The sequence below is a fragment of the Sciurus vulgaris genome (assembly GCF_902686455.1).
Source record: "Sciurus vulgaris genome assembly, chromosome: 8".
NCBI classification, from domain to species: domain Eukaryota; kingdom Metazoa; phylum Chordata; class Mammalia; order Rodentia; family Sciuridae; genus Sciurus; species Sciurus vulgaris.
Genome location: NC_136468.1, coordinates 144,312,498 through 144,339,218, shown reverse-complemented (window position 1 = coordinate 144,339,218; position 26,721 = coordinate 144,312,498). Strand labels below are relative to the sequence as shown.

Sequence of the window (26,721 nt, the reverse complement as noted above, 5' to 3'; positions counted from 1 at the left end):
GGAGTTTTACTGATGGCATATTTAGCCTCAGGTGACTATCAGACCTCCAGCTGAAAGTCTATTTTATGCACATAAAAACACCCACATCAATGTGCATGTAGTTTATCAGGGACACGTTTTGGCTAAGAAACAAATTTGAGCATCCTCAGCATGTGGACGTGCTTGTAGACACAAAACAGGATGAAATCAACTGAGGAAGAAGATCAGAGACAGCAGACGGAAGGGGTCCTGGAAACAAGTCCTGGTGCACATGATTGTTAAGAAGTGGGGCAGACTCAAAAAAAATAAAATACTTGGGAATCAATCTAACAACAGAGGTAAAAGACCTCTACAATGAAAACTACAGAACACTAAAGAAAGAAATTAAAGACCTTAAAAGATGGAAAGGTCTCCCTTGTTCTTATCAAAATGGCCATACTACCAAAAGTGTTATACAGATTCAATGCAATTCCTATTAAAATCCTAATGTCATTCCTCATGGAACTAGAAAAAGCAATCATGAAAGTCATTTGGAAAAATAAGAGACCCAGACCTTAAACTATACTACAGAGCAATAGTAACAAAACCAGCATGGTATTGGCAACAAAACAGACATGTAGCCTAATGGTATAAAATAGAAGACACAGAGACAAACCCACATAAATACAGTTCTCTCATACTAGACAAAGGTGCCAAAAACATACATTGGAGAAAAGATAGCCTACTCAACAAATGGTGCTGGGAAAATGGGAAATCCATATGTAACAAAATGAACTTAAATCTCTACCTCTCACCCTGCACAAAAATCAACTCAAAGTGGATCAAAGACTTATGCACTAGAACAGAGATCCTGTGCCTAATACAAGAAAAAGTAGGCCCAAATCTTCATCATGTCAATTTAGGACCTGACTCCTTAACAAGAATCCTAAAGCACAAGAAGTAAAATTAAGACTCAATAAATGGGATGGCATCAAACTGAAAACTTTCTCAGCAAAGGAAACAATGTGAAGAGAGAGCCTACAGAATGGGAGAAAATCTTTACCACACATACCTCAGATAGAGCACTAACTTTCAGGATATATAAAGAACTCAAAAAACTTAACATCAAAAAAATCAAATAACCCAATCAATAAATGGGCTAAACTGAACAGACACTTCACAGAAGAAATACATTTGATCAATAAACATGAAAAAATGTTCATCATCTCTTGCAATTAGAGAAATGCAAATCAAAACTACTTCAAGATTTCATCTCACTCCAATCAGGATGGCAATTATCAAGAACACAAGCAATAATAAGTGTGGATGAGGATGTGGGGAAAAAGGTACATTCATACGTTGCTGGTGGGACTGCAGATTGGTGCAACCACTATAGAAAGCAGTGTGGAGATTCCTCAGAAAGCTTGGAATGGAACCACCATTTGACCTAGCTATCCCACTCCTCGGTTTATACCCAAAGGACTCAAAACAAGCATACTACAGTGACACAGCCACATCAGTGTTTACAGCAGCTCAATTCACAATAGAGAAACTATGGAACCAACCTAGATGCCCTTCAGCAGATGAATGGATAAAGAAAGTGTGGTACCTATACACAATGGAATATTACTCAGCCTTAAAGAGGAACGAAATTATGGCATTTGCATAAATGGATGGAACTAGAGAGCTTCATGCTAAGTGAAATAAGCCAATCCCAAAAAACCAAAGGCTGAATGTTTTCTCTGATAAGTGAATGCTGATCCATAGTGTGGGGGTGGGTAAGGAAGAATGAAGGAACTTTGGATTATGCAGAGGGGAGTGAGGAGAGGGATGGGGTGGTAAGGATGGGGGAAAAAATTTTTTTAAATCGTATATCAATTTGTAATAACCTGAAATATTTTATGGTTGTAATTATCTTTTAATGCATGTGTATTAGTTTTACTTTTGCATAGTCTCATGATAAAACGGTTCATCTTGTTTAAAAAAAGAGTGGCAAAACTAAAAAACAAGTGGGGCAGACAAGTCTAAGAAGGAAGAATCAGGGCTGGGGTTGTGGCTCAGTGGCAGAGTGCTTGCCTAGCACATGTGAAGCATTGGGTTTAATCCTCAGCACCACATAAAAATACATAAATAAAGTAAAGGTATTATGTCTATCTATAACTAAAAAATACATATATTAAAAAAAAAAAAAAAAGGAAGAAACAATCAATGAGTTAGAAGTGCTGTGGTGGCCATAAACCAGGTGAAAACAGGATTGGGAAGGGGAGATCAACCATGCCAAATGCACTAAAAGACCACTGCAGTTAGCAAAGTGGAAGTCACTGGAACTTGGTAAGAGCTGACTGGTTGTGTGATGAGGACACAAGACTGACTGGAGAGGGTGCAAGAGAGACTGGAAGTAGGTAAGGTAAAAACAGTAAGAATCAATCCTCTCCAGAGTCCTGCCGTCCAGGGGTGGGTAGGTGGAGGGAGTCGTTTCTGAGTTTTAAAGATGAAATACACCTGAATGCATCACTGGGGCATAGGGAATGATCCACTGAGAAAGGAAAGGTGTGATTCAGTAAACTCAGTAGGATGACTGAGAGGGGGGATAAAACAACCCACCCCCACCACAGCAGGCAGGAAATCCGCACCTAGCTCACTGTACTAAACAATGTAACCTGAAAATTAATCCGTTTCACTCTATGCAGATCTGCCTGTGCTTTTTAATGGCTACACAGGGTTCCATTCTGAGAAAGTGCCACAGGAAGCATGCCAAATATCTATGTTTAGCTCCCAAGGTAGCATTTTAGGAAAGCTGCTAATTAGTGGCTGGTGATGACTTTAAAAATTATTTTAATTATTTTATTTTATTTTTTATTTTTTAAATTTTGAGACAGGTTCTTGCTCAGTTGCCCAGGCTGGCCTTGATCTCGAGATCCTCTTGCCTTAGTTGCTGGGATTCCAGGTGTGCAAATCCACCATCGCCCTAAAACATCTGTTTTGACAATGGAAAGCCTCAAACAGATGTGAGAAGAGAAAACAGTCTGATGCACTTGCACTCACCCATCACTCGGACCCCGCTGCTGCCCCCTGCACCACACTGTTTTACCTACCCCTTCTGCTCAAATAGGATCATGTGGTTCCACCCCAAATACTTCACGAAACATCTCAAAAAATACAGACTTTTAAAATGTAACCACAATGCTAATTTACTTAAAAATAAACTAATTTCCTTAAAAAGTAAATTAAGACTAATCTTCTGGTTTCATCTAATACTCCTAACACTTTTATATTCAAAATTTCAAAAAATGGTCTCCAAAAAGTTCTTTTTTCAGTTGGTTTGTTTGATTCAGACTCTAAAAATGATTCAAAGGTGCTTTTTAACCTACAGCAGGCTCTTTCCTCCCCAGCTTCTTACTTCATGCTGCGGGCAGGGCCTATTTTAGTTGTTCCATCTCCTCTAGGGCAGGTATGAGCTCTTTTGATTATATAACTACATGTCTAAAAATATCTTCAAGTTGTCTTCACAGTTGATTAATACTTTGGTTGAATACTGACTTCTGGGTTGGAAATCAATTTCCCTCAGAATTTTGAAAATGTTGCTCCATTTCTGCAACCAGGAATGAATGCTATTGAATAGCCTGGTACTTTTCTAATTCATCATTTGCACATAATGTTGTTTGTTTTTAATTTCTGGAAGCTTTAGAATCCTCTCTTTATCCTTGGTAATCTAACATTTCATGATGATGCTCTATGGTGCACGCATTTTCTATTCCTGTGCCAGATACCTTTTAAGCCAAGACACCAGCATCCTTTAGTCTGAAATTTCTCTTTTATTATTTCATGGAATCCTTTTTATTTTCTTTGTTCTCTCTTTTTTTTTTTTTTTAATTCTTATTAGGAAGACTATAGATGAATCACTCCATTAGGTCTTCTAATTTTTCTCTTATATTTATTGTTCTTTATTTATCCTACCTTCTGGAAGATATCTCTAACTTATGAATTTTTAATTTTGGATAATCATAATTTTAGTTTCTAGAGGCTCTATGTCATTCTCTCATAGTTTTTTTAAATGACATTCTGTTTTACTTATTATTATTATTATTATTGTTGTGCACTTGTGGTACTAGGAATTGAAGTCATTAACAGTCTACCACTAAACCACATCCCTAGCCCTTTTTTATTTCTACTTTTTTATTTTAAGACAGGGCCTTATTAAGTTGTGGAGGCTGACCTGGAACCTGAGATCCTCCTGCCTCAGTCTCCCAAGCAGCTGGGATTACAGGTGTGCACCACCATGCCCAGCTCTATTCTGTTTTATGAATTTATGAAGAATTTATCTTCTCTTATCTCACAGTAGTTAGTGTTGATGAAATTTTGCTTTATCCCTTCTATTTCTTTTACTCATTTAATGTTTTCATATTGGAAGCTTTCCTTATTCATCTCATGAGCCTGTTATCTGTTCTGTTTTTTCATTTTTTAACCAGGGAAAATTCCAAACATACACAAAGAGAATAGTAGCCTGTGTTCCCCATGTGCCCTCTGCCAGCTTCGATAACTATTGATGTTTTGCAGACTTTTTCTTTATCTACTGCTCTCCTTTCCACACATATACCTCTCCAAAGTTCTGGATTTTGTTTTGCCTGCTCTTTTTTTTTTTTAACAGTTCAGCCGTAATCAGGAATTCTATGGACGCAGTTGAGGCTTTCATGGTGGAACACATCACTCGTGGGTGACTGGCCACGGAAGCAAGCCTTTGCAATTCCAATGTCATTACATAGAGGTCTTTTTTCCCAAGGGTCATTTAGTTTCTTCAGAAAATAAATGTCTAAGGACTGGGTTGCAGCTCAATGGTAGAGTGCTTACCTCACTCATCATCACATAAAAAAATTAATATATTGTCCATTTACAACTTAAAATATTTTTTAAAAATTTATTTAAAAGGAAGAAAAGAGAATGGGGATATAGCTCAGTTGGTAGAGTGCTTGCCTCGCAAGTACAAGGCCCTGGGTTCAATCCCCAGCAACGCAAAAACATAAAAATTAAAACAAAAAAGAAAGAAAGAAATGTTTAGTCTTTTGCTTGGGCAGCTAGCATCTGAGTGCAAATGTATGTGCCAAGAAGGGGGCAGACAGGACCTGTGTCAATTTTCAGTCTAGAACCCTGGTCTCCCAATAGTTCTTTGTCACATCTGATGCCTCTAACTTCTGGGACACTCTAAGGAGGGGTGAGCGTAAATCATCTGTCTTCTTCCTGGGATCCCTGAGCATATATGCTTCTAGCCTTGACATTCCTCACACCCAAGTGTGGCAAGGGTCATTATACTCTCCATCTTCCAAAGTAGGGGACAAGAGAGAGTATCTAGAGTTGATGAATGTGAAGGAAAGGTTTAACTGTAAATCACACAGATAGTCAAAGGAAGAACTAAAATGCATGAAACACGTACAGTGGGCATAATAAAAGAAAGGGGAAATTTAGTCAAATCTTCATCTCTCACAGAAAAAAAAAAATCAACAAAATCTGGAATTCATAAATCAAGAAACGGCAATACAAATATTTCACTTAGAGACAAGAAGGTAACAGGGAGAACTAAAATCCACGGAAGTAACAACTGTGATGCGTGCAGGGGGCAGGGAGAGATGGAACAAAGGAAGTTCCTCTCAGCCCAGGCGCGGCCTGAGGTTTGAAACCTTGCACGTGGGTTTCTCTGACACAATTTCTTCTTTTAATTTAACAAAAGCCTATCAAGTAAGGGGGGAGCTTTTTAATGTTTCCATTATTCTTCAAATAAAGATCTAAATTTTTGAAATTTTTGTAAGTATGTTTAGGAAAAAATAAACAAGGAAAATTTTTCTGACACTTTTGAAAGCATGTTCAAATACTACGATCCCTAACAGATCCATTCAGAGCTCACGCTAGTGGGGACATTTCAGAGAACAGTGGTGTCATGGCTTCCTTAGGATACCAACTGATATATAAGCTTCCTAGAAAGAAAAGGAGAGAAAAGAAGAAAGAAAACTGTGACACTAGAAAGAAAAGAAAGAGAATGCACTGTTAAGGGAGACCAGACTCCCGACTGATGGTCAACTGGTGGGAACACAAGCTTAGAACCTTAAAATTTACTAGACAATTGCTACCACATTCTCTCCCTTCAGGAATGCTGATCTTGGGCTGGGGATATTGTTCAGTCGGTAGAGCGGTAGAGCGCTTGACTTGCATGCACACGGCCCTGGGTTAGATCCCCAGCACCGCAAAAAAGAAAAAAAAAAAAAAAAGGAATGCTGATCTCTTCCCAGAAGGGGGTTGTTAAATCACATCATGAAAAAAGTTTTATCACAGACCTAGTTGAGGGGAATTTTTTCTTGATAAGTCTCTGCAAGTACCATCTACACCACCTCTGTCCAAGAGAACTTTCTTCAATGACGGGAATGTTCTCTGTCTTTCCTGTTCAACGCAGCAGCCACCAGCCACGGTGAGTGCTAGAAATGTGGCCAATGTAACTCAGCAAGTCAAGTTTTCATTTTACTTAATTTCGATTAATTGAAATTCAGATAGTTATATGCAGATGGTGGCTTCTGCACTGGGCAGTGCACTGGACAGTGCAGATCCAGATCCTGGGGGCCCAAGCTCTTCTCAGGCAAGCTTCTCTCTGTATTCCAGCTACTCTGGCCTGCCTTGATTTCTGAACACATGCTTACTCCTACCATAGAGCCTTTGCACCTTTGGTCCTCTCTTCCTGGATGTTCTTTTGCCATCCCCTTCCCTCCATCTCCACCAATTCTTTATCAGGTTAACTACCACTTTTTCTTTGTTGACTAAAATTATCTTGCTAACTCATTTGCTTACTGTTTATGGCTAATTGTTTTATTTCTCCACCACCATCACCCCAAACCACCCCACTCCAAAGCCAGAGTTCAAATTCAATCTGAGCAAGAACCCGGCCTACCTTCCCATCGCCTGGGTACTACACTGCCCGACTCACCTCCTCACAGCCTCTGCGGCTCTGGATCACTCCTGGTTCCTCTCTATGGTCATGCTTGCTACCATAGTTTAGTCCCATACTCCAACACCCACGAGATTTCTCTTTACACACCCCACTGTCAACACACCCAGTGATATTACTGCCAGATTACATTTTTGGAAAGCTTGGTCTTTTATGCCATATAACCCCAAACATAAAACACCTTCAAAGATATATGAGAGGAAAATCAATTTTCAGGAAAATTAAACATGCTGTGCATATGCTAGGATCCTAGGTCTTCTGTATATTAATATAAAAAGAAAACAGAAATGTTTCTGCAAAGACACAAAATAAGAAAGCTAAACTTACCACAAGTTCAAAAATGTCCATGAAGACAGAATGTCCCTTTGGTGTTTTCTCATTCAGACTGGCAGGAGACCAGATCCAATAGAAGTACGTGCCATCGGAAGAAAGGTGCACGGTGCTCATGGTGCTGCCGACAGGGAGGTGACGGGCTGGCATGGGCACCGTCTGGCACACCTGGACACAAAAGGAAGGAAATTCAGTCCATTTTTAATGTTACTTACTAATCTTAAATGAGAATGCATTAGACTTCCTGGGCAAAATAAAACTTATTTATCTCTAAGAATAATACATGAGAAATACATGGCAAAAATAAAAAAAGTTCATAAAATGGGCAGTGAAATAAATATGAACAACTATGTAAGAGATGAAAAGATTATTGAGACTAATTCAAATTATTTTTGAATAGGAAAAATAATTACTAAACACTTTGAGGCTTGGGTTGAGGATCAGTGGTAGAGCGCTTGCCTGTTACGTGTGAGGCACTGGGTTTGATCCTCAGCGCCACATAAAAATAAATACATAAAATAAAGGTATTATGTTCATGTGCAACTAAAAAATATTTTTTAAAAACATTTTTCGGGCTGGGGAGATAGCTCAGTCGGTAGAGTGTTTACCTTGCAAGCACAAGGCCCTGGGTTTGATCCCCAGCACCGCAAAAAAAAAAAAAAAAAAATTTGAATCTACTATGCATGTGTTTTATCTAACATTTACTAAAAATAAATTTTAGAGAAATAATAGTTTCTGAAATTCCTTAGTAAAGAAATTTAAGACCATTAATTGTATTTAAAAGATAGGAACAGCAGCGCTCAGTGGCACACACCTGTAATCCCAGCAGCTCGGGAGGCTGAGGCAGGAGGATCGAGAGTTCAAAGCCAGCCTCAGCAAAAGCAAGACGCTAAGCAACTCAGTGAGACCCCTGGCTCTAAATAAAATACAAAATAGGGCTGGGGATGTGGCTCAGTGGTTGAGTGCCCCTGAGTTCAATCCCCAATGCCCCCCCCCCAAAAAAAGAAGAGAGAGAGATAGGTACAATGTCTTGTTTATCTTCTATCCCACGTACCTAATTCAGAGCCTAATTCAAAGTGAATTAATAAATTTGGAAGGAAAGAAAAAAGAGCAGGAGAAAGTCAAAAGAAAAAGCAGAGAAGAGGGAGAAGGGGAAAGGAGAAATTAAGCAAATTAAGTATAAAAACAAAAATGGCAGACATGATGGATCCTAATTTAGCAAATAAAGGTTCAATGAAATTCACTAAGTACGTCCCTGCGTGCCATGAAAGCAAATGTTTTTAATAAAAAGTATTTTTCAGTTTCAGCACCATTCCACATTAAACATGTAGTTACACACTAATTTTGACATCAGAGATTAGCACTTAAAATGAATGCACATGAGAACCAAGAAAATTACTGACTAGATCTTTTTTTTTTTTTAATCCAGGAATAGAAGAGCTGAAAACCTCAGAATAAAAATCATTAGAGAAAGTTAACATGTCCTTGAGAAAGTAAAAATAATTTTCAGTTATTCCATTGCTTTGGGAGGGTCACTAGTTTTCCCAAGGCAACTTCTGACCCCTCAATTCATGAACTTTTATCCAAATTTGTACTTTCTACCTCAAGCACAAAAACTCATTTAGTTGCTGTAACTACACTTTGAATTTATTGTGCCAGGAAGTCTAGAAAGTTGGACAGCTACTAAGTGGCCTCTGATACTTTCAAATTGCTCCTAATGCAAATATCTAGTTTGTGACTACAGCACTGCTTTCTTGGACAGTGTCGAAGTTTCTGCAAAAACACAGAGAAAATGGGCATTGCTTCAAATGTAAAACATGTTGAGATTTAACATCTGTTTAACTCCTGGGCTTATCACTTCTATTTCAAATGAACATGAGATATTCTTATATATCTGCATTAGTGACAAACAAGTCAAGTGAACATCCATTTATTCATTTTATTCATCCAATAATTAGTGAACACCTACTATGTGCTCTGGAGATGGTAATGGTGAACAAGATTCAATCCTGTTCTCTAGAAAAGACATACTTGAGTGACAGACACAATTGATGTGAGATGGGCATGGCGATGCATGCCTGTAATCCCAGCGACTCAGGAGGCTGAGGCAGGAGGATCTCAGGTTCAAGGCCAACCTCAGCAATTTATCAAGATTCTGTCTCAAAATAAAAAATAAAAATGGCTGGGGATGGAACTCCCCTGGATTAGAAGTGGAAAAGTGCCCCTGGATTAGATCCCCAGTACCAAAAAGAAAAAAAGAAAAGAAATACATTTAAAAAGTTTATTGTTTGGAGTTAGGGACATAGCTCAGTGGTATCACAAGTGCTTAGCATAAGCAAAGTCCTGGGTTTGATCCTCAGCACACACACAAAAAGAAAAGTTTATTGTTGGCCTTTGAATGATAAAGAGCACATTCATTCAGATCATGTAGAAAAGTTCAAAGACATTAAAGAAAAAACAAAATGCCCAAACTATAACAATTAAAAGGAGGCCACTCTAGAAGGAAAATATACCAATTGCATTATTATTACTTCTATTGGCACCAGGTACTTCCTTTACTTTCTCCAAAATACAAAAGCCAATGCCACGGTTTTCCATTTACCTGAAGGGTGTTCTGATCAATCACCTGGAACAGGGAGTGAGGTTTGTTATCGAAAGACACAGGCCGGTGGAGAAGACTGCCATTGCCAAAAGCTACCCACCCTGGCTCCAGTTCCTCATTCCGGCAGTACACAAACCCTCTGTGGAAGAGAAAGAGACAAGTTGGGACCATCAAGTCGTACCTGCAGCTTACATGCAACTACACTAGGCACAGACAACATTTTTTGACCTGATTTTTAAAAATGACTAGGTAAGAGATCTGAAGAGAATGAATGTTACATTAACTCTGGAACTGACAAACTATGGCAAATATCGATTTTCCACAATGAGTTAGGGAAAAGGTCTCTCACTGATTATATGTGGGACTCCCAAACTGCAATTTCTTTTGACAAGAATTCATACATCTTATATCCCAACTGAAAAATCACTGGTAATCTAATGTTAAATCCAAGTACAAAAGGATTTAACTAGAAAAATGCCCACTTATCAACATGGAGAAACCACTGATATTGTTATAGAAATTCTGATCACTGAGGAATTTCTGGCTGGAAACACTGATCTTAGGGGTACCAAACTCTACAGAGTCAAAACAGCTACACTACATTTTAGAACATATGGGGAGGTGGCAATAAGACAGGATCATTTGAATTAGTTCTTCTGGTTACTTAGTAGTAGTATATGGGGAATCAGGACACAACCCCTGCCCTTCTTCAGAGATTTATAAAAAAGGAAAATGTTCCAGCCAAATCAATGAACAAGTTCCATGCAACTGACCTGAGAGTACCATGTAATCCAGACCCCAATTTGCTTACTCCTCTTCCAACTGAGTTAGTAGTATACAGGTAAAGACCGTCTGCAGTGAGACAGCGTCCCAAGTCAGCATCTGAAATCGTTTTTTTTTACAAGTAAATTATATGTTTTTTCTAATGAAATTATAAACATGCTTTTTCTAATGAAAAAGCCATTAGGAATTTGAGTGAAAGATAACCTCCCACTTAGGAAAAAAAAGTGCTTCAACAAGATTTCTGGGTAGATGGCTTGAATCCCCAAAATCGAACATCCAAAAAGCATGTTAGGAGCAAGGGAGATCAGGGCAAGAGAGCAAGGAAAGAGGGCTGAGAGTCACTAGCAGAGGAACTTGGCTCAGCCTGCCCAAAGGTTTTTTCTTTCTTTTTTTGAAAAGCAAAAAGTACTGAGTCAAGTTTAAACATCCCTAACTCTAATGTGAAATAATTAAGAATACACTTTTACAAATGGATCACAGTAAGAAAGGCATGAACTCTTAAGAGCCTTGAGCATTCATTAAGTGATCTTGGATGTCTTTAAACTTTGGTTTCTTCATCTTTAAGATAAGGATGATAATATGTACTTCAGGGTTACTGCGATGGTTAAATGAAGTAACACAGGCAACACACCTGTACTGCTTTCTGTTACCAAGCCAAGGTTCCATAAATGACAAAATGAAATCATATTGATTTACTAATTGTGTAAATGGAATTAAAATCTGCTTCTGTGGATTTTCCATTCAGATATCCTAATTTTAGTTCTGGGTGGCACATGCTTATAATCCTAGCAACTCAGGAGGCTGAGGCAGAAGGATTACAAGTTTGAGGCCAGTCTCAGCAATTAATTTTAGTTCTGAAGAGAATAACACCAAAACATAATCTCTCTCCTTTTAAAAACACCAGTTACGTTTTGTTTTTTTTTTTTTAACTCAAATTGTTTATTGAATCAAACAAGTTAACAGACACACACTACGTGGAGTTTCATAAATTCCTGGAAGTCTCCTGTTGTAGCTTTCCATTTTATTTTCATAGATTTTCTATCTTTACACTTTAAAATATTCAACATTTTATAAGGCTTACATATATTTCATATACAAAGTGTCCCCTGCTCCATTGCTATGAGTGCAATAGCTACACGTGGTCTTACTCTTCCATAAACATGTTGTATATTGTATATAGTCCTGGTCATATAGACTTTACGTGAACACACTTAGGAATGTTTATTGAGCAAAAATCCTTTATATTATCTTATTCAAACAAGTTTTAAAAGTCTGCCTCTTGGAATGTTTTTCATGTTGCAATAATTAAAGATACAGGGCTGGGGAGGTAGTTCAGCTGGTAAAGTGCTTGCCTTACAAGCACAAGGCCCTGGGTTCGATCCCCAGCACCACAAAAAAAAAAAAAAAAAAAAAAAAAAAAAAATTAAAGATACAGCTTAAGATATAATTTATTTTTCCCAAACTGTAAAAACAAAAAAGAAAAGGTAGTCCAAAAATATAATAAAGGCAGAAGTGGCAGTGATGGAAACGGCAGGAAAGTTCTTTGAGCTCCACCACTGTGGCTCAGTGGCCACAGGACCCTGTGCTTGTCACCAGTTATGTTTTCTCTTTATCTTCCCCATCTAAAACAGTTTCTCTACATAACAGTAAATGGTTTCCTCATTTATATTCCCAAGAATTTGTCTTAAAATTGGGCTTATAGATAAAGCTTTCAGTGTTTATGTTCATAATCATTCCGCTCACTATGTTTCAAGGGAGTTTGTCTTCCTGAAACAGGTCATATTAGCTGGAAGAAATTCAATGTTACACCACTCAAATTAGTACAAAGTCTGCTATTAGATTAAAGAGTCAGTCTACATATCTGGGACAACTGGCACCTTACCTACTAGTTCCTCAACAATAACAACAAACCAGTTTGAGTGGGTAATCATTAAGGATTTCATACCTTAAATGTTTTAACCTAACATTTATAAATTACATTTATTTGCCATCTTTAGATCACAGCCCAGTCCCTTTTGAGTGTGGGTCTGATGAGACATAGAACTGAAGGAGACAGACTGAACAAGACTGGCCAGGAGTTGACACTTTTTGAGGTTGTGATGAGTATACAGGGTTATTACAGTATCCTTTTAACTTCTGTCAATATTGAATTTTTTTATATTAAAGGTTAAGTAGACTTGTTCTCTTATGAGAGAATGAGGCAAGAAAATCACTTGAGCCCAGGAATTTAAGGCCACAACATAGGCAACATAGTAAGAAAAACAAACAAACAATTATTCTAGAAATTATTTTAAGAAACAACAACTCCTATCAAAACCAAAGGTACCTGGGAGTGAAAGGCAAACAGACCAGCTTACTACATTATCCTTAGTGAGAAACTACTTCTAGGGAGAAGCCAAGTGGAGTGAAGGGAGAGAATAAAGACAGGGCTTTCGTTCTGCATGAAGAGGGACTCTGGAGCCCACACCGTCCGAGGGCTGCTTGGGTGCTGCAGCTTTCTGCCTCTCCCGCTAACTCTGGGAAGGTCAGGAATTATCCTGAAGCTTCACCTCTTCCTCTCAGCACTCTTGGAGATACGTGGACTGTGAAAAGGCACAGGCACCGGGCTGAGATCTGCAGGGTGGCCTGTGGGTGTGGTTAGATGGCACTCCATGCCCTCAGGGCTGCCCAGAAAGACTGTCCCATGGAGTGTGGGAAAGGAAGGAGGCTTGAGGGGACAGAAAGGGCTCTCAACCCCACAGCTAATAGCACCCAGCCTCTTCAAGGCTCACTTGGTCTAGTCTTTCTAAAACAGTCATATTTGTAATAGAAGGGGTTTTTCAAAATTCCTATTTTATCAGATACATGCCATTTAATAATATAATATGATATAATACTAATAATATTATTATAGTTATTATATAATGATATAATAACAGGCACCAATTACAAAGACAAACCAGTTTGGGAGCAAGGCCCACTGCTAGCAGGCAGCTCTGCCAGTGGGAGCAGCAGCACTCAGCAGAGCCCACAGGCTGTGGGTATGCAGGACACGGCTCTGGTCTGTACAGTTGGCAGAGTGACGGAGAGGCCTAACTCGCCTGGCACGCTGGCCAGTGGAGGTCACTTAAGAGAGCTTCTGCCACTTTTGCTGAGATAATGTAATAAAGTGACATGTAATCCTGTGGGACTGTGTAAACACAATTTAATGCAGTCTACTTTTTTTAAAGGAGTTACTTGACAATTCAGGCTCCCATGAACCTTCTCATTTTGCTTTTAGGACAGGAGGGTTCATTAACACACAATAAGTTAATAAAAAAAATAAATCATGCAGCAAGACCAAAAATCTCAACTTAAGGCTTCCATGCCCACAGTCAAATATCCTGGAACCAACTTAAGTTATTGATACTGCCTTGGCAGGGGTGTACGGCTGACCCCATTTCCTTGTTGTAGTAAAACCTATCCCCTTTCTTACCTCACTGAGTATCAGTTCTTATACTGTTAGTGATAAAGCAGACAATGAACACACTGTGTAAGAATCTCGAGCTCTTAATTAAAAGGAACACACAATTGTATCTAAAGTATTTGCAACGATGATCTAAAACCATTCTTTTTACATCTTAATATTAATCACAGGACAAAAAAAAAAATCTTACGTTACCTTTATTCTCAGAACTGGAGCCAGTGTTGCTATCTGGCGCCGGCAACATGTCTTCATACCCCCATGATACTATGTGTTTGCCCCCAAGTAAACAGGAGGGGGATCCAGGACCCCCTTCCAAAAGCAACAGTCTATAAGAGGAGAAAGAGAATTGCAAAGAAACTGAGACTATCCATTTCAGCAAGAAAATAAAAGTCTATCTACCACTTCTACCTCTAAGAGCAGAAACTAAAATAGTTTTACAAAAATACACCTAAATACGGACATTCCAGTATAGTTTTAAATGAAAAAATACATAGCAGTGTTTATGGAAATGTTATAACAAAATCACATCTGTGTGTAAAATATATGTATTTTAAATATATACTTGTGTGAGAGAAAAACAGAAAGCACAGAGAAAAACAGAGGGCACAAGTTAGGAAGCACATATACTGAAACGTTAGGAGCAGCGAGTCATCTTTGGGTGATGAAATTATGAACAGTTTTTACTTTCTTTTTCATGCTTTAGTACATTATCATCTCAAATTTATAAAGCATTTATTAAAAGCTTTTGTATTTTTTGAAGACAGAAAAATAAAAACAATTGAAAATAATATGCTCTAGGAATACTCTGAAAGAAAAAACAAAATTCTTAATTAAGATGTTAACATGATTCTGTATTATTCAGAAATATGAATCATTAATTGTTAAGAGTTTAGCAATGTACTTATCACAAGAGACTTTGTACACTAACCTGCATTGTTTGGAAGGAGGACAGGGATCCCAAGCGAGAACTTACCTATACAGTACATCAGCAACAGGCAGGGACCCTAGATCAGTCTGTTTCTGCAACAAATGGACTGTGTGGACAAAAGTTTTCAATGAGCCCCTAAAAATAAAAGAAAGGAAGAGAAAATCACCAAAATTGAAAACCAGATAACTTAGGTAGTATTAATTTCATTAACCACATGGTTAATTCCATAATGTCTTTATCGGCTCCTGTCAACCAGAAGATGTACTATAGGAAATATACTCAATTCTTGCTGATCCCTATTGGCTCATACAAAACCTGACTGTGGGAGTGTCCAAAGAGGAAGATGTTCTCCATGCATTTGAAAAGGTAAACAGTTTCCCCCTAACATAGAAATTCAAAACACAAGGTTCAAGTGCAAAGAACTTGGGACTATCATGCTTAGATACTGCTTCAGTCGCCATGCCACTCTCCACAGCGCAGGAGAGATTTCATAGGATGAAGTCGTATTGAAAGTCTAACAGTAATTCCAGGCTTGATTTTTCAGTATCTTTGCACATTAAACTCCATCCCATTTAATATGACTAAAAGGAATCCATTCAAATAATTAATACTTTGTGCTCAGAGGTGTTCCTTCTGCGTTCCCCTGCTGTTAAGCATACGATGATTTTACTTGCAGGACTCACTTTGAGACAATTTCCTTTTGGTTTTGAAGGATTGAAGCTCTGGGAAGTCTAACATAGTTAGCAGGATATAAAAAGAAGGTCCTTTTAAGATGCAAGAGACTTAGTTGGCCACATCTCAAGTATAAATCACCACAAGAATACTTCCTGAACTAAATGACTACCCTTATCAGATGGGAAGTCTTCAGCTTAATGCCTTATTCTCTTAGCCAAGGTTTTGATCACCAGGTATCGTATGCCTACCCCCCAACAGAAATGGAACACCCAACACTGGAGCAAGTAGCCCTAGAGGCCTCCTGTTAATTGCTCCTTTCACTGTCTCTAGTGTTCAAAGAACAAAAGCCAAAGAAGGTATAAGGCAGGGAGGAGCACAGTATAAAAACACCAGTTGGGAGCCAGGATATAGGGGCTTTGAAACTTGGCACTGTACAATCCCATCACCTAACTCCTCTGGATTTTTGCTTTTTCATCTGACCAACAGGGATACCTCCCTGGGGAACAGTGAGATTCAAATAAAGAGGCGATAGCATCAACATTTGGAACATTTAGAACCATTAACCAACTACGAGTTAAGACCTGCTAGCCTCAGTCAGATTGCAACTCCTTCCATGGCTTATCAGTCCTATGTGATCTGGGCCGAAGTCGGTCAGGTACTCTAAACCTCAGCCTCAGCCTCCAGAAGGATTACATGCACCACCATGCCCATTTTAAATCTTCATATGTACTGAGAGATCTTTCAATTAAACTGATAAAAGCAAGCACTGGGTTCACACTTATGATGGAATTCCAGTGAGAAATAGCCCTCTAACTCACTGATGCACTCCTTATAGACCGATGTGAAATAATTAAAAGTTCTACAAAATATGTGACCATCCTCCTAGGAGAAGTACAGATGTAACAGTTGCGGCTACATGACGTAGAACACTAACAATCTAAGGGGTGAATAGATATGGAAGGGTTGATTCTTCAATCTAAGCTGTTTAAGCTGTTATCATGGCACAAAAGAAAGAGAAAACTTGGACTTGGGTTCCAACTCAGGCACCTGGTACCAAGTTTTGGTGAAAGCATCACATGCACTGTGAAGGATGTGAAATTCAATACTGAAATCAAAGAACTTTTAAATGTTAAGACTTCCACCAAATACACCTGGCCTCTTATCACTCACCAACCCAGATGGAGTAGTCACAAGGTCACTAGGTAGTACATTCAGTTTTCCTTACCTGGCACAAGCCAAGGCCACCAGGGCAGCAGCAGCATTTTCTTTTTGCTTATGTGGGATGTGTCGGCCTGTATCAGAAGTCTCTTCCAGCCAAGAGCACAGCAAAGTCTCAATCCCATTGAGACAGTCAGCAGGCTCCTTTGTCAGGCTCAAAGGCTGGCAGTCACGAAGGCAGTTCAATAGCACCTCAGCAGTTATGTTACAGAGAGAGGGGTCTGTTCTACTCTGGGACTGAATAAGGGGGAAGACCAGCAGGAGCCCCATCCGAGATGTGAAAGGCGCTTGCTCGGGTTGCTGCAACAAGCCCTGGCGCTTGAGCAGAGCCAAAGTTTCTTCGTCACCCGAACTTTCCCTTTCGTGCTGCTCTTCCAAGGCCAGCTGGCGCTGGGCATTCCATAGTCCTCGCAAGGCATTCAGGCGGTATTCCAGCAGGCGGGCATAGGCATTGCTCTGATTCCCACAAACAGAGCGCAAACGTTCTGCTAATTCTGTAGGGTTCTTGGTCTCAAATGTTAAAATCTAAAGGAAAAAAACAATAGAGAAGGGGGTGTGTATTGCTTTCACCAAAGTCATCTACGGAAGCAAATATGTCTAATGGTATCTAAAAACTGCCTGCATCAAAAAATTATTTTAATTGCAACCATATAGAAAACACGTACTGTAAAACTCTTGAGTTATAAATATTAAGCCTCTAACTCCTCTTAATCAGGTAGATTGTCAGAACAAAACTGCTTTATGTTTATTCTTCAAAACCTAATATACCCACTAATAAATGATGGATTGTTTATTGTTCTGTGATTCTAAGCACACTCCATTCTTACTATTGTTAACCCTTTATTTCAATTTGTGACGCAGCACAGCTTTATCCAGTTCCCATATGTACAGGAATCACCATTATTTTCTTGCCCAAACATAATTTTTAGGCTTCTTCTAGATTTTCAACATCTGGGAAATAATAAAATTATTAAAAATCCTGTATCAACTAAGAAAGGAATCAGCTCTCAAGATAGAGAATCAAACTAAATTTATGATGCAAAGAGTTTATGTAAATAAACTTAAGTTGGAATAAACAGACCATTGTAACCAGGAATAAAAGAGGGCACTCTAGGGCAAGCACACTGAAACAGATTATCAGGCACTGGGGGTCGGGTTCTCTGTAGACAAGAGAGAGTAGAGGAGGCTTGAAATAAAAGCAAAGAAATGGCTGTCACATCAGTGCACTGGCATTAAGAAAGTTCACTTTATGTCCCTCAAACCTGAAAAATACTTTCTTCTGTCTCAAGTTTTACCTTATAAACTGTTAGCCCAATAAAATAACAAGAACTTCCAGAGCAATGCAAATACTGTAACCGACTTGCTTAGCTGTATAGGCAACTCACTGAACTATATTCAAAACAAATGTTTACAGCTTTAAAACAACAACAAAACCAACAGAATGGAGCAAGAAGTAAAGAAAAACAGAGAAAAGGTAAATTAGAAGTTGCTCAGGTTAGCCAGAGAGAAAGTAAACGAGGAAGTTAGACACCAAGCATTATTGGCAAACAAGGAAAAAGACAAGGGGTGGAGGGGACTATTAAAAAGAAAAGGCAAAACTTCAAACCTTATGCATGCCCTGAAATCACTTTTCAGATCATGAGGCAGGGAAAAAAATAAATAAATAACCAAATTCAGTGCCAGTTTATCTATCAGATCAGAAATAACATCGAAATATCATAAAATTTCAACCAACAATTTAGCAAAAGACCAAATTACTGATAAACACAACTACTTTAAATAACCCAAATACCAAAATATATTTCTATATGATTTCATTTACATGACATTCTGGAAAAAATAAAACTATAATGATGTGAAACAGATCAATGATCGTCAGGGTGGGTAGGGAATGACTGTGAAGGAATACTCTTTGAGAATTTGGTAGGAGTGAAGAAACTCTTCTAATTCCAGGGGTGGTGATAGTTGAATAAATCTATAAATGTAGCAAAATTTGTAAAATTCTACGTGTCCCCCAAAAGATCAGTTTTACTGTAGGATAATTTTTTAAATTAAGTAAAAGGAAAAACATGTGAACCAGGGTAGAGTTGTATATAGCTAGGTCTTACTGGGTAAGGCTCTATTAAAAATCAGATTATTAAAAATAAGAACTAGGGACATTTTTACTTAGGACAGTCACAACCTATCAAGTTAGACTGCCTTTTTTGTTTGCTTTTTTCAGAGAGTTATTTAGGAAAGCAGATACATATTCAAGGGAGAATATGAGTTATCTTAAGAGTAAGAGACAAAAGGTGCAGGCCAGTAAACCCAGTGACACTGGAGATTTTAAGTTCAAGTCCAGTGTGAGCACCTTAGCAAGACTCTGCCTCAAAATAAAAAATAAGGAGCTGAGGTTGTGGCTCAGTGGTAGAGTGCTTGCCTAGCACATGTGCGGCACTGGGTTCGATGCTTAGCACCACATAAAAATGAATAAATTTTTAAAATAATTTTTAAAAAGATCATCAGTAACCCTTTAAAAAAATAAATAAATAAAAAGGGCTGGGAATGTAGCTCAGTGTTTTGTAAAGCATCCCTGGGTTCAAGTCTCAGTAGAGTCAGACAGACACACACACACGCGGTCTGTGTTTTTTAGTGCATCTTCCCACCAAAAAATCAGTAATCAGCCTCCAACATGACACTTGACAAACCAAGATTATTGATATATTTTTAAATGATATAAAAAATTCCAAAAAATGTAAAATCTGATCTTCCCAGTTGTGAATGTCTAAACAAATAAGAAAATTTGTATTTTTTTTAAGTTTTCTAATCCTGATTTTGTGATTTCTTTACCCTTTGATATAAAATACATGTATTCCACAAATATTTTTATTTATGGCACACTGATCATCTATTTATGCTGTCTGAAGCAACTACTAAAAAATTCAATATTGCCTTTTATTGAACTCAAGAATGAAAAGGCAACTCAGTAACATTAAATCTAGCTATTTATTTTTATTATTAATCTCAGACATTAGTGCTTCTGAAATATATTTCATGGTACATAAAATGATGTGTCTGACATAATCTGAAGCTAACCCTAAATATGGCTGTCACATTAGTGGCACTGGCATTAAGAAAGGTCATAGTTCACTTTATGTCCCTCAAACCTGAAAAATACTTTCTTCTGTCTCAAGATTAGGGTTAGCTAATACTGTATGATACACTTTCCATTTTTCTGACAATTCTCTTTTTAAAATTATTTCAGTTATGTGGGTTGGGGATGTGGCTCAGTGGTAAGAGTGCTTGCTTAGCATGCAAAAGGCCTCAGGTTCAATCCCCAATACTACAAAAACACAACTACTTCAGTTATATGTTTAGTAATTCACTTGAAAAATAAATATTCTTCAAGGTTTTGAGCTATAATTAACAAATGTTACATAATACATACACATAAATGAATGTTAAGAGCACTCTGTGCTTCCAGAAAGCCATTACTGGACTATTCAGCAACACCATTTCCAGCCCCTTATGGAAACTCATAGCCATGGCTATGCTGCTGATTTTCAGAATTCTGAGTCTAAGGTCACAGTCTAAACCATTTTATAAAGACATCATTTGGCTTTTAGTAAGTAAGCTATGAGGATCTTTCTAGGTACTTATGAATACTGGATGACTTGTCTCGGGCCTTATATAAAAGTAACTGTCCTGACCAAAATGTCATTAGGAAATTAATATTTTTCTCTTAAAAAATGGGAAAGCTATTTAAAGGGAAGATCCCTATCATCCTTGATGAGAAGGGCCACTGATTGTATTTTTGTAATCAATGCTGAAATAATACCAGTTACAGAATGACTTCCAAAGTAACTCACAGCTTAATGTAATTTTTTTGGTGACACATAACCTGTATTTTTATGCTACAACAACAAAAGTCATTCTGGAGAGTCTAACAGAAGGTAGGCAAAAATATCCTTTGCTGGCCAAATTTGGATTTGACCAAGACTCCGATAGTTGACATAAGAATATCAAAACATTTTAGATAATTTATTTACACTTTCTAACTAGGAAAATACAGGAAAGCTATGATGTGAAATGTCAATCTGTATTTCAAGTAAATATGGAAGTAAGAGTGAGCACAGATAGGCTTTTGAAGTGTTAAAGAACATTATATGTACATATAAAGACAGAGACTAGACTAATTGTTAACAGAAAAGTCAGGAACTAAGGATCTCGGTATGAACTACTATAATGCCCTAAATGTAAATATAAATTTCTACCTGCTTTGCTATTCAGAATACAGACGCAATTCATTAAAATGGTTAAGAAAGAACCTAAAATGATCTTTTCTTATAGCATCCCAAAGAAATAGAAAAAAAATTTAATTGGCTTTCTTCTTAAACTGATGCATAAAAACATTAAAGTTATACATATTAATGGGGTACTATGTGATGTTTTGATTCATGCATACACTGTGTAATATTTATATCAAATAGAAAGTAATTCTAAGAATTTATCCTAAAGAAATGTTCTAGAAGACATGCATAAGAGAAGTTCACTCTAGACTTATTTATAAAAAGCAAAGCAATCTTAATGTCTAAGAGGGCAATGTTTAGTTATACTATATCAAAAAATAAAATATTATGTAATAAATTATATCAGCTGTGCTTGGTGGCATGTGCCTATAGTTCCAGTTATGGGACAGGGCTAAGATAGGAGGATCATGTAAGCCAAGGAGTTTGGCATCAACCCAGGCAACAGGGCAAGATCCCATCTCAAAAAGTAAATTTAAAATTTTTCAATTTATTCAATTTAAAATTTTTAGTAGTATTTTGGTAACAGAAAAATAAGTATTCTTTTTTTCTCAGTTAAAAAAAAAAATGAGGCATTAAGCAACTCAGTATGACCCTGTTTCTAAATAAAATTCAAAATAGGGTTGGGGATGTGGCTCAGTGGTCGAGTCCCCCTAGTTCAATCCCAGGTACCCTCCAAAATAAATAAATAAATGGAGCAATTACATGTTAAAACTGTTCATATATAAGAATCATAAATAAACTGATATTTTTTACATGGACTTGCTACCTTTAAATAGCTGGATGGAGCATGGTGGCATATACCTGTAAACACAGAGACTCAGAAGGCTGAAGCAGGGGAATCAGAAGTTCAAGGCCAGCCTCAGCAACTTAGCACAAACTTGTCTCAAAACAAAAAATAAAAAGGGATGGGGTGTAGCTCAGTGGTAGAGCATCCCTGGGTTCCATCCCCATACAGATCAATCAATCAATCAATCAATAACTTGTAGTCAAACAAATGTTGACATTTAAAATTTAAATGATATTTAAATTTTAGTGGACATATCTGACAAAGAATAATCACAAGTACCATAGGGACTGCTTTCCCTAAATCCCATCTGTTGTACTTTGGCAGCAGTTTATCTTAAATAATGTAGGGCTAATTATGTTCCCAGTTAGGAAAAATGACTGGATGGTGGTGGGATGGGCAAAACCACCACAGATACTGGAAACTCTCAATGAGTATTAAAATCTTTCAACCTCCAAAAAGAAATAAATATGTAAAGCCAGGCATGGTGGCACACACCCAAAATTCCAGAGACTTAGGAAGGCTGAAGCAGGAAGATCCCAAGTTGGTAGCCACTCTGGGCAAGTTAGTAAGACTCTCTTTCAAAATAAAATAAAAATTATTTAAAAGGGCTAGGGGTGTAGCTCAGTGGTAGAGTGCCTGCCTAGCATGCAAGTGGGTTCAATTCTCAGCACTACCAAAAAAAAAAAAAAAAAAAGTTTAAAACTAAATCATTCAACTCTCATGAGATGAATTATACTATGTTCCCCTAATACAGTACATTAACCAATTCATTATATGAACTTGTCAGCATAAAAGGAACTTATACTTGGATTATTTCAAAGATTAACTGACCAGATTTGCAAACTCAATATAAAACTTTTTAGTAGAGAAGAATATTGAAACTTCACAAATGTTAGTGAGGAATTTTAAAACCATCTATGATTTTTCTTCCATTGTTCACAATATGAAAATGGTAATCATGGCCAAATTGAATGGCAAATGGCAATTCAAAGAAGATCAGAAAGATCTCTTCTAAAATAAGTGAATGAATCATGCATGGAAGGAGAGAACTCTATCTCTAATCATGAAGCTAAAATAAAAAATGGACAGTTAATCAATTGAAGTAGACCTGAAGCTGAAAAACCTTTACCCAATCTTGGAAACATGTTCATTCAAACTCACTTTCAACATCTCTTTTTTTAAAAAGAGTCTTCAACCTAACAGATAACCACTGTATTAAATTCCACACTTCAACTATATTTTAGCTGCTAGCTTGGTGCTGACACTGAAATGGACCCCACTTGTCACTTGACTGTTTGGCTTTGGCTAAGCCATGAAAAACTTTGCCTAGCGCTCAGTGAATTTCCCAGCGCTTCACAGAACTGCAGTTGGTAGCAGGGCAGTCAGAATCGTGAAGACTTCCACACCTAAGAAATCTCCGACTGTCTTCTCCATGAAAACTCCCTGAGGTCCTCACCCCCACCCAGTTTTCGACTTTTCTCACCTCCCCATGAGCAGGGTTCTATTTTTCCATCTTCCTTGTGCCTGAATCCACCCCATTCAGGGTAAATTTTGTCTTTCAAAATTTAGCTTAGCTCTATTACCACCTACTTTGAGAAATTCTCATTTCCTCTCTCCCCCACCCCCACTTTCCAGAATAGCTTTCCTGTGTTTCCATAGTATTCTACACATGCCTCAATCACAGGGTCTGCTTGCTACAAACTACATGAGAAAATGTTTCTGCAATCTTAAGAATGGATCATTAGTGAGGTTTTTAAAAATGATGTCCATAAAAAGAACATGGTGGGTGGTGCACAGGGGCTCTCGAAAGTTGATCCAAGGCATCAAATCTGCATTTTAAAATTCCTCCATGTTATAAAATCATTTTTTTCATTAACATAAAATCTTAACCAATACAGATCATCTTCCTACACCTAATAATCAACAGAATCAAATTTAAAGAAAGTTGTAGAAATGAACTCCTCAAAATGGTTTGATACTATTATGTTATTGGGAGAATTTAAAGAAAAAAGATATCTTTGCAAAGACTAACTTTACTAGTTGCTTCAATTATATACTTAAGGTCTTCCATAATGTGATATATTCATCAAATATTTATAATATAGTTAAGACAATCACTGTGACTTATATTTTGCAGTACTGAGGAATGAATGCAGAACTTCATGTATACTAGGCAAGAATTCTACCATTGAGCTATAACCTTAGCCCTTTCTAAAATTTTTATTTTATTTTGAGACAACTTGCTAAGTTGTCCAGACTGGTCTCAACTTGTGATCCTCCTATGTAGCTAGAATTATAAGTGTGCGCCAGCCTTATCTATCGACTCTGACAATTTTTAAACAAAAACAAAACTGAACTGGGAGCGTACAGTGGTCCGAGTTCAATCCCCAGAACCATACATACACACACAAATATATATATATATAAAACAAAGTACAGAAGGAAACTATACAGCTGCAACAGGTAACACCACACTCAATTGCAAGGTTTCTTCATGCCGTCTTCCATTCCAACTGTGATCTCCATAAGGGGGAGACTATGCCTTACTCATACTTGTATCACTGGAGTTTAGCAGTGTTTGGCATACAGATGCTAGTTAATTAAATGATGAGAAGTATAAAAATCTCATGAATGATTCTCTTAGGACTTAAACCTGTTCTGCACTATACATCAGAGAAACCCTCTGATTCTAATTTCTGCCTTCTGGAATAATGGACAATAATTCTCTTCCACACTGAGTCTTTTAATTAGGTGAGTATACATGTGTTGCAGGGAGGAGACATTAGAATATGAGTTGGGGCATTTGGTCTCAACCAACTGATTTTATGAGCTGGGGGGAGTCAGTGACAGAGCACTTGCCTAGCATGTGCAAGATACTGGGCTTGATCCCCAGCATGGGGTGGGGTGGGAGATACGTGATTCTACTGAGAGCTTTAAACTAAAGAGTGGGCCCTACCCAGTCCAATTAACTCAGACTATCAGGGGATGGGGTCTAGAGTTTTGTTTTTGTTTTTTAACTGTACAGGTGAATGCAATGAGCAGTCAGTTTCCAACCACTGACGTAGGAGAACTAGGTTCTACCCTGGCCTCTGCAAAGAACTCTCTTCCTTAGGCTCTCTCAGTGTATGTTCCTACAGCTGTAAAATCAGGGTAATGTGCAGGTAGTGTTCTGAAAAAGCTGAAACAGCTAATCAATTGTTAAAACTACTACTAATCAATTGTTAAGACATTAAAGGTACTTCTGTATTTTAGACTAACTCACCAACAAGTAAGGCATTTTTCCACATCACCCTACAGAAGGAAGACCTGACTAGAAAAAGAGCTAGGAGAGCTGGGTGAAATAAATGAAGTATGAATTAAACCCAAGCTTCACGTGAGCCAACACTGTGTTAAAAATGCTAATACAATCTTAAAATGCATCAGTAGAATTCCAGTGTCAGAAGCAAGAGAAGTAATAATCCCATTTATATTCTACAATTTTCAAACTATAACTGGAATATCTTGTTCAGTTCCAAGTACCTCATTTTAAGAAGTCATTAACAGACTACAGAGTATAACCAGAAGAGGGTGATTTGACTAATATGGAAATTGTGTCGCATGAGAAGCAGTTAAAGAATTGGGCATGCGAAGCCTACAAGAGAAAACGAGTCAGAAGGGGGAGCAGCCTTCATAAAATTGAACTGCTATCACATGGAAGAAAAAGAGCTATTCTCTATCACTCTAAAAGCAGAAATAGGAAGTTACTGGGATGTGCAGTACAATAAATAACTTTGAAAATGATTCACAGTGTGCATCAGAATCCTTGCAAGTGTTTACTTTATAATGAGTATTCCTTTATTTCTATAAATAAATTGCCCAGGCTGGCCTTGAACTTAGATCCTCCTGTCCCAGCCTCCCAAGTAGCTGGGATTACAGGCAGGTGCCACTATGCTTGGCAACATATTGCAGTTTCATTTTAACTAGATAATGACAAATTGTTTCTAAGGTTTTTGTAGCAATTTCTTTCTTTCTTTTTTTCTTTTTTTTTTGGTGTGTGTGTACGTACTAGGGATTGAATCCAGGGGTTCTTAACTGCCGAACCACATCTTTAGCCCTTTTTATTCTGACACAGTCTCACTACGTTGTTGAGGCTGGCTATGAATTTGCAGTCCTTCTGCCTCAGCCTCCCAAGCCACTGGGGTTATAGGCCGGGGCCACAGTGCCCGCTGTAGCAATTTATATTTCTACTAGGATTGTCTGAGAATTCCTACTGCTTCACATGCTTGTCAATATTTGGTACTTCTACATTTTACAAGGAATTTTTGCTAATTCTGAATGTAAAACTAGTGCAAATTTTTAAAAGTTTAGTTGAGAGAGTAAGGAGGGTGAGGAAGGGACCAGAGATAAGATACAGTCTCCAAGGGCTTGCCTTCAGTGACCTACTTCTTCCAACCCCTCCAACCATGCCCCATTTGCCTATAGCTTTCACCCAGTACTACTTAAAATTATTAACCCAGTCAGGCACAATGGTGCATGCCTGTAATCCCAGCAGTTTGGGAGGCTGAGGCAGAAGGATTGCAAGTTCAAAGCCAGCCTCCACAACTTAGTGAGGTCCTAACCAACTTAGCAACACCCTGTCTCAAAATAAAATATAAAAAGGGCTTGGGATATAGCTCGGTAGTACAATGTCTTTGGGTCCTTGGGTTCGATCCCCAGTACTGAAAAAAAAAAAAAAAAAAAAG

General features: G+C 37.8%; 1 protein-coding gene across 11 annotated transcripts in view; it reads right to left on the bottom strand.

The window, feature by feature from the left end:
- HECTD4 (HECT domain E3 ubiquitin protein ligase 4) overlaps nt 1-26,721 on the bottom strand; it is a 175,664-nt gene that overhangs the window by 108,048 nt on the left and 40,895 nt on the right. For all 11 annotated transcript variants that reach the window (XR_013765454.1, XR_013765455.1, XM_079149465.1 and 8 more), the window contains exons 2-7: nt 16,932-17,449; nt 15,077-15,166; nt 14,299-14,429; nt 10,649-10,757; nt 9,876-10,014; nt 7,271-7,441 (exon numbers count right to left, since the gene is read on the bottom strand). Coding sequence is in view for 9 of the 11 variants with exons in the window: in XM_079149465.1 (XP_079005591.1) it covers nt 7,271-7,441; nt 9,876-10,014; nt 10,649-10,757; nt 14,299-14,429; nt 15,077-15,166; nt 16,932-17,449 (1,158 nt within the window). In the remaining 2 variants the exon portion in view is untranslated. The remainder of the gene's footprint in view (nt 1-7,270; nt 7,442-9,875; nt 10,015-10,648; nt 10,758-14,298; nt 14,430-15,076; nt 15,167-16,931; nt 17,450-26,721) is intronic.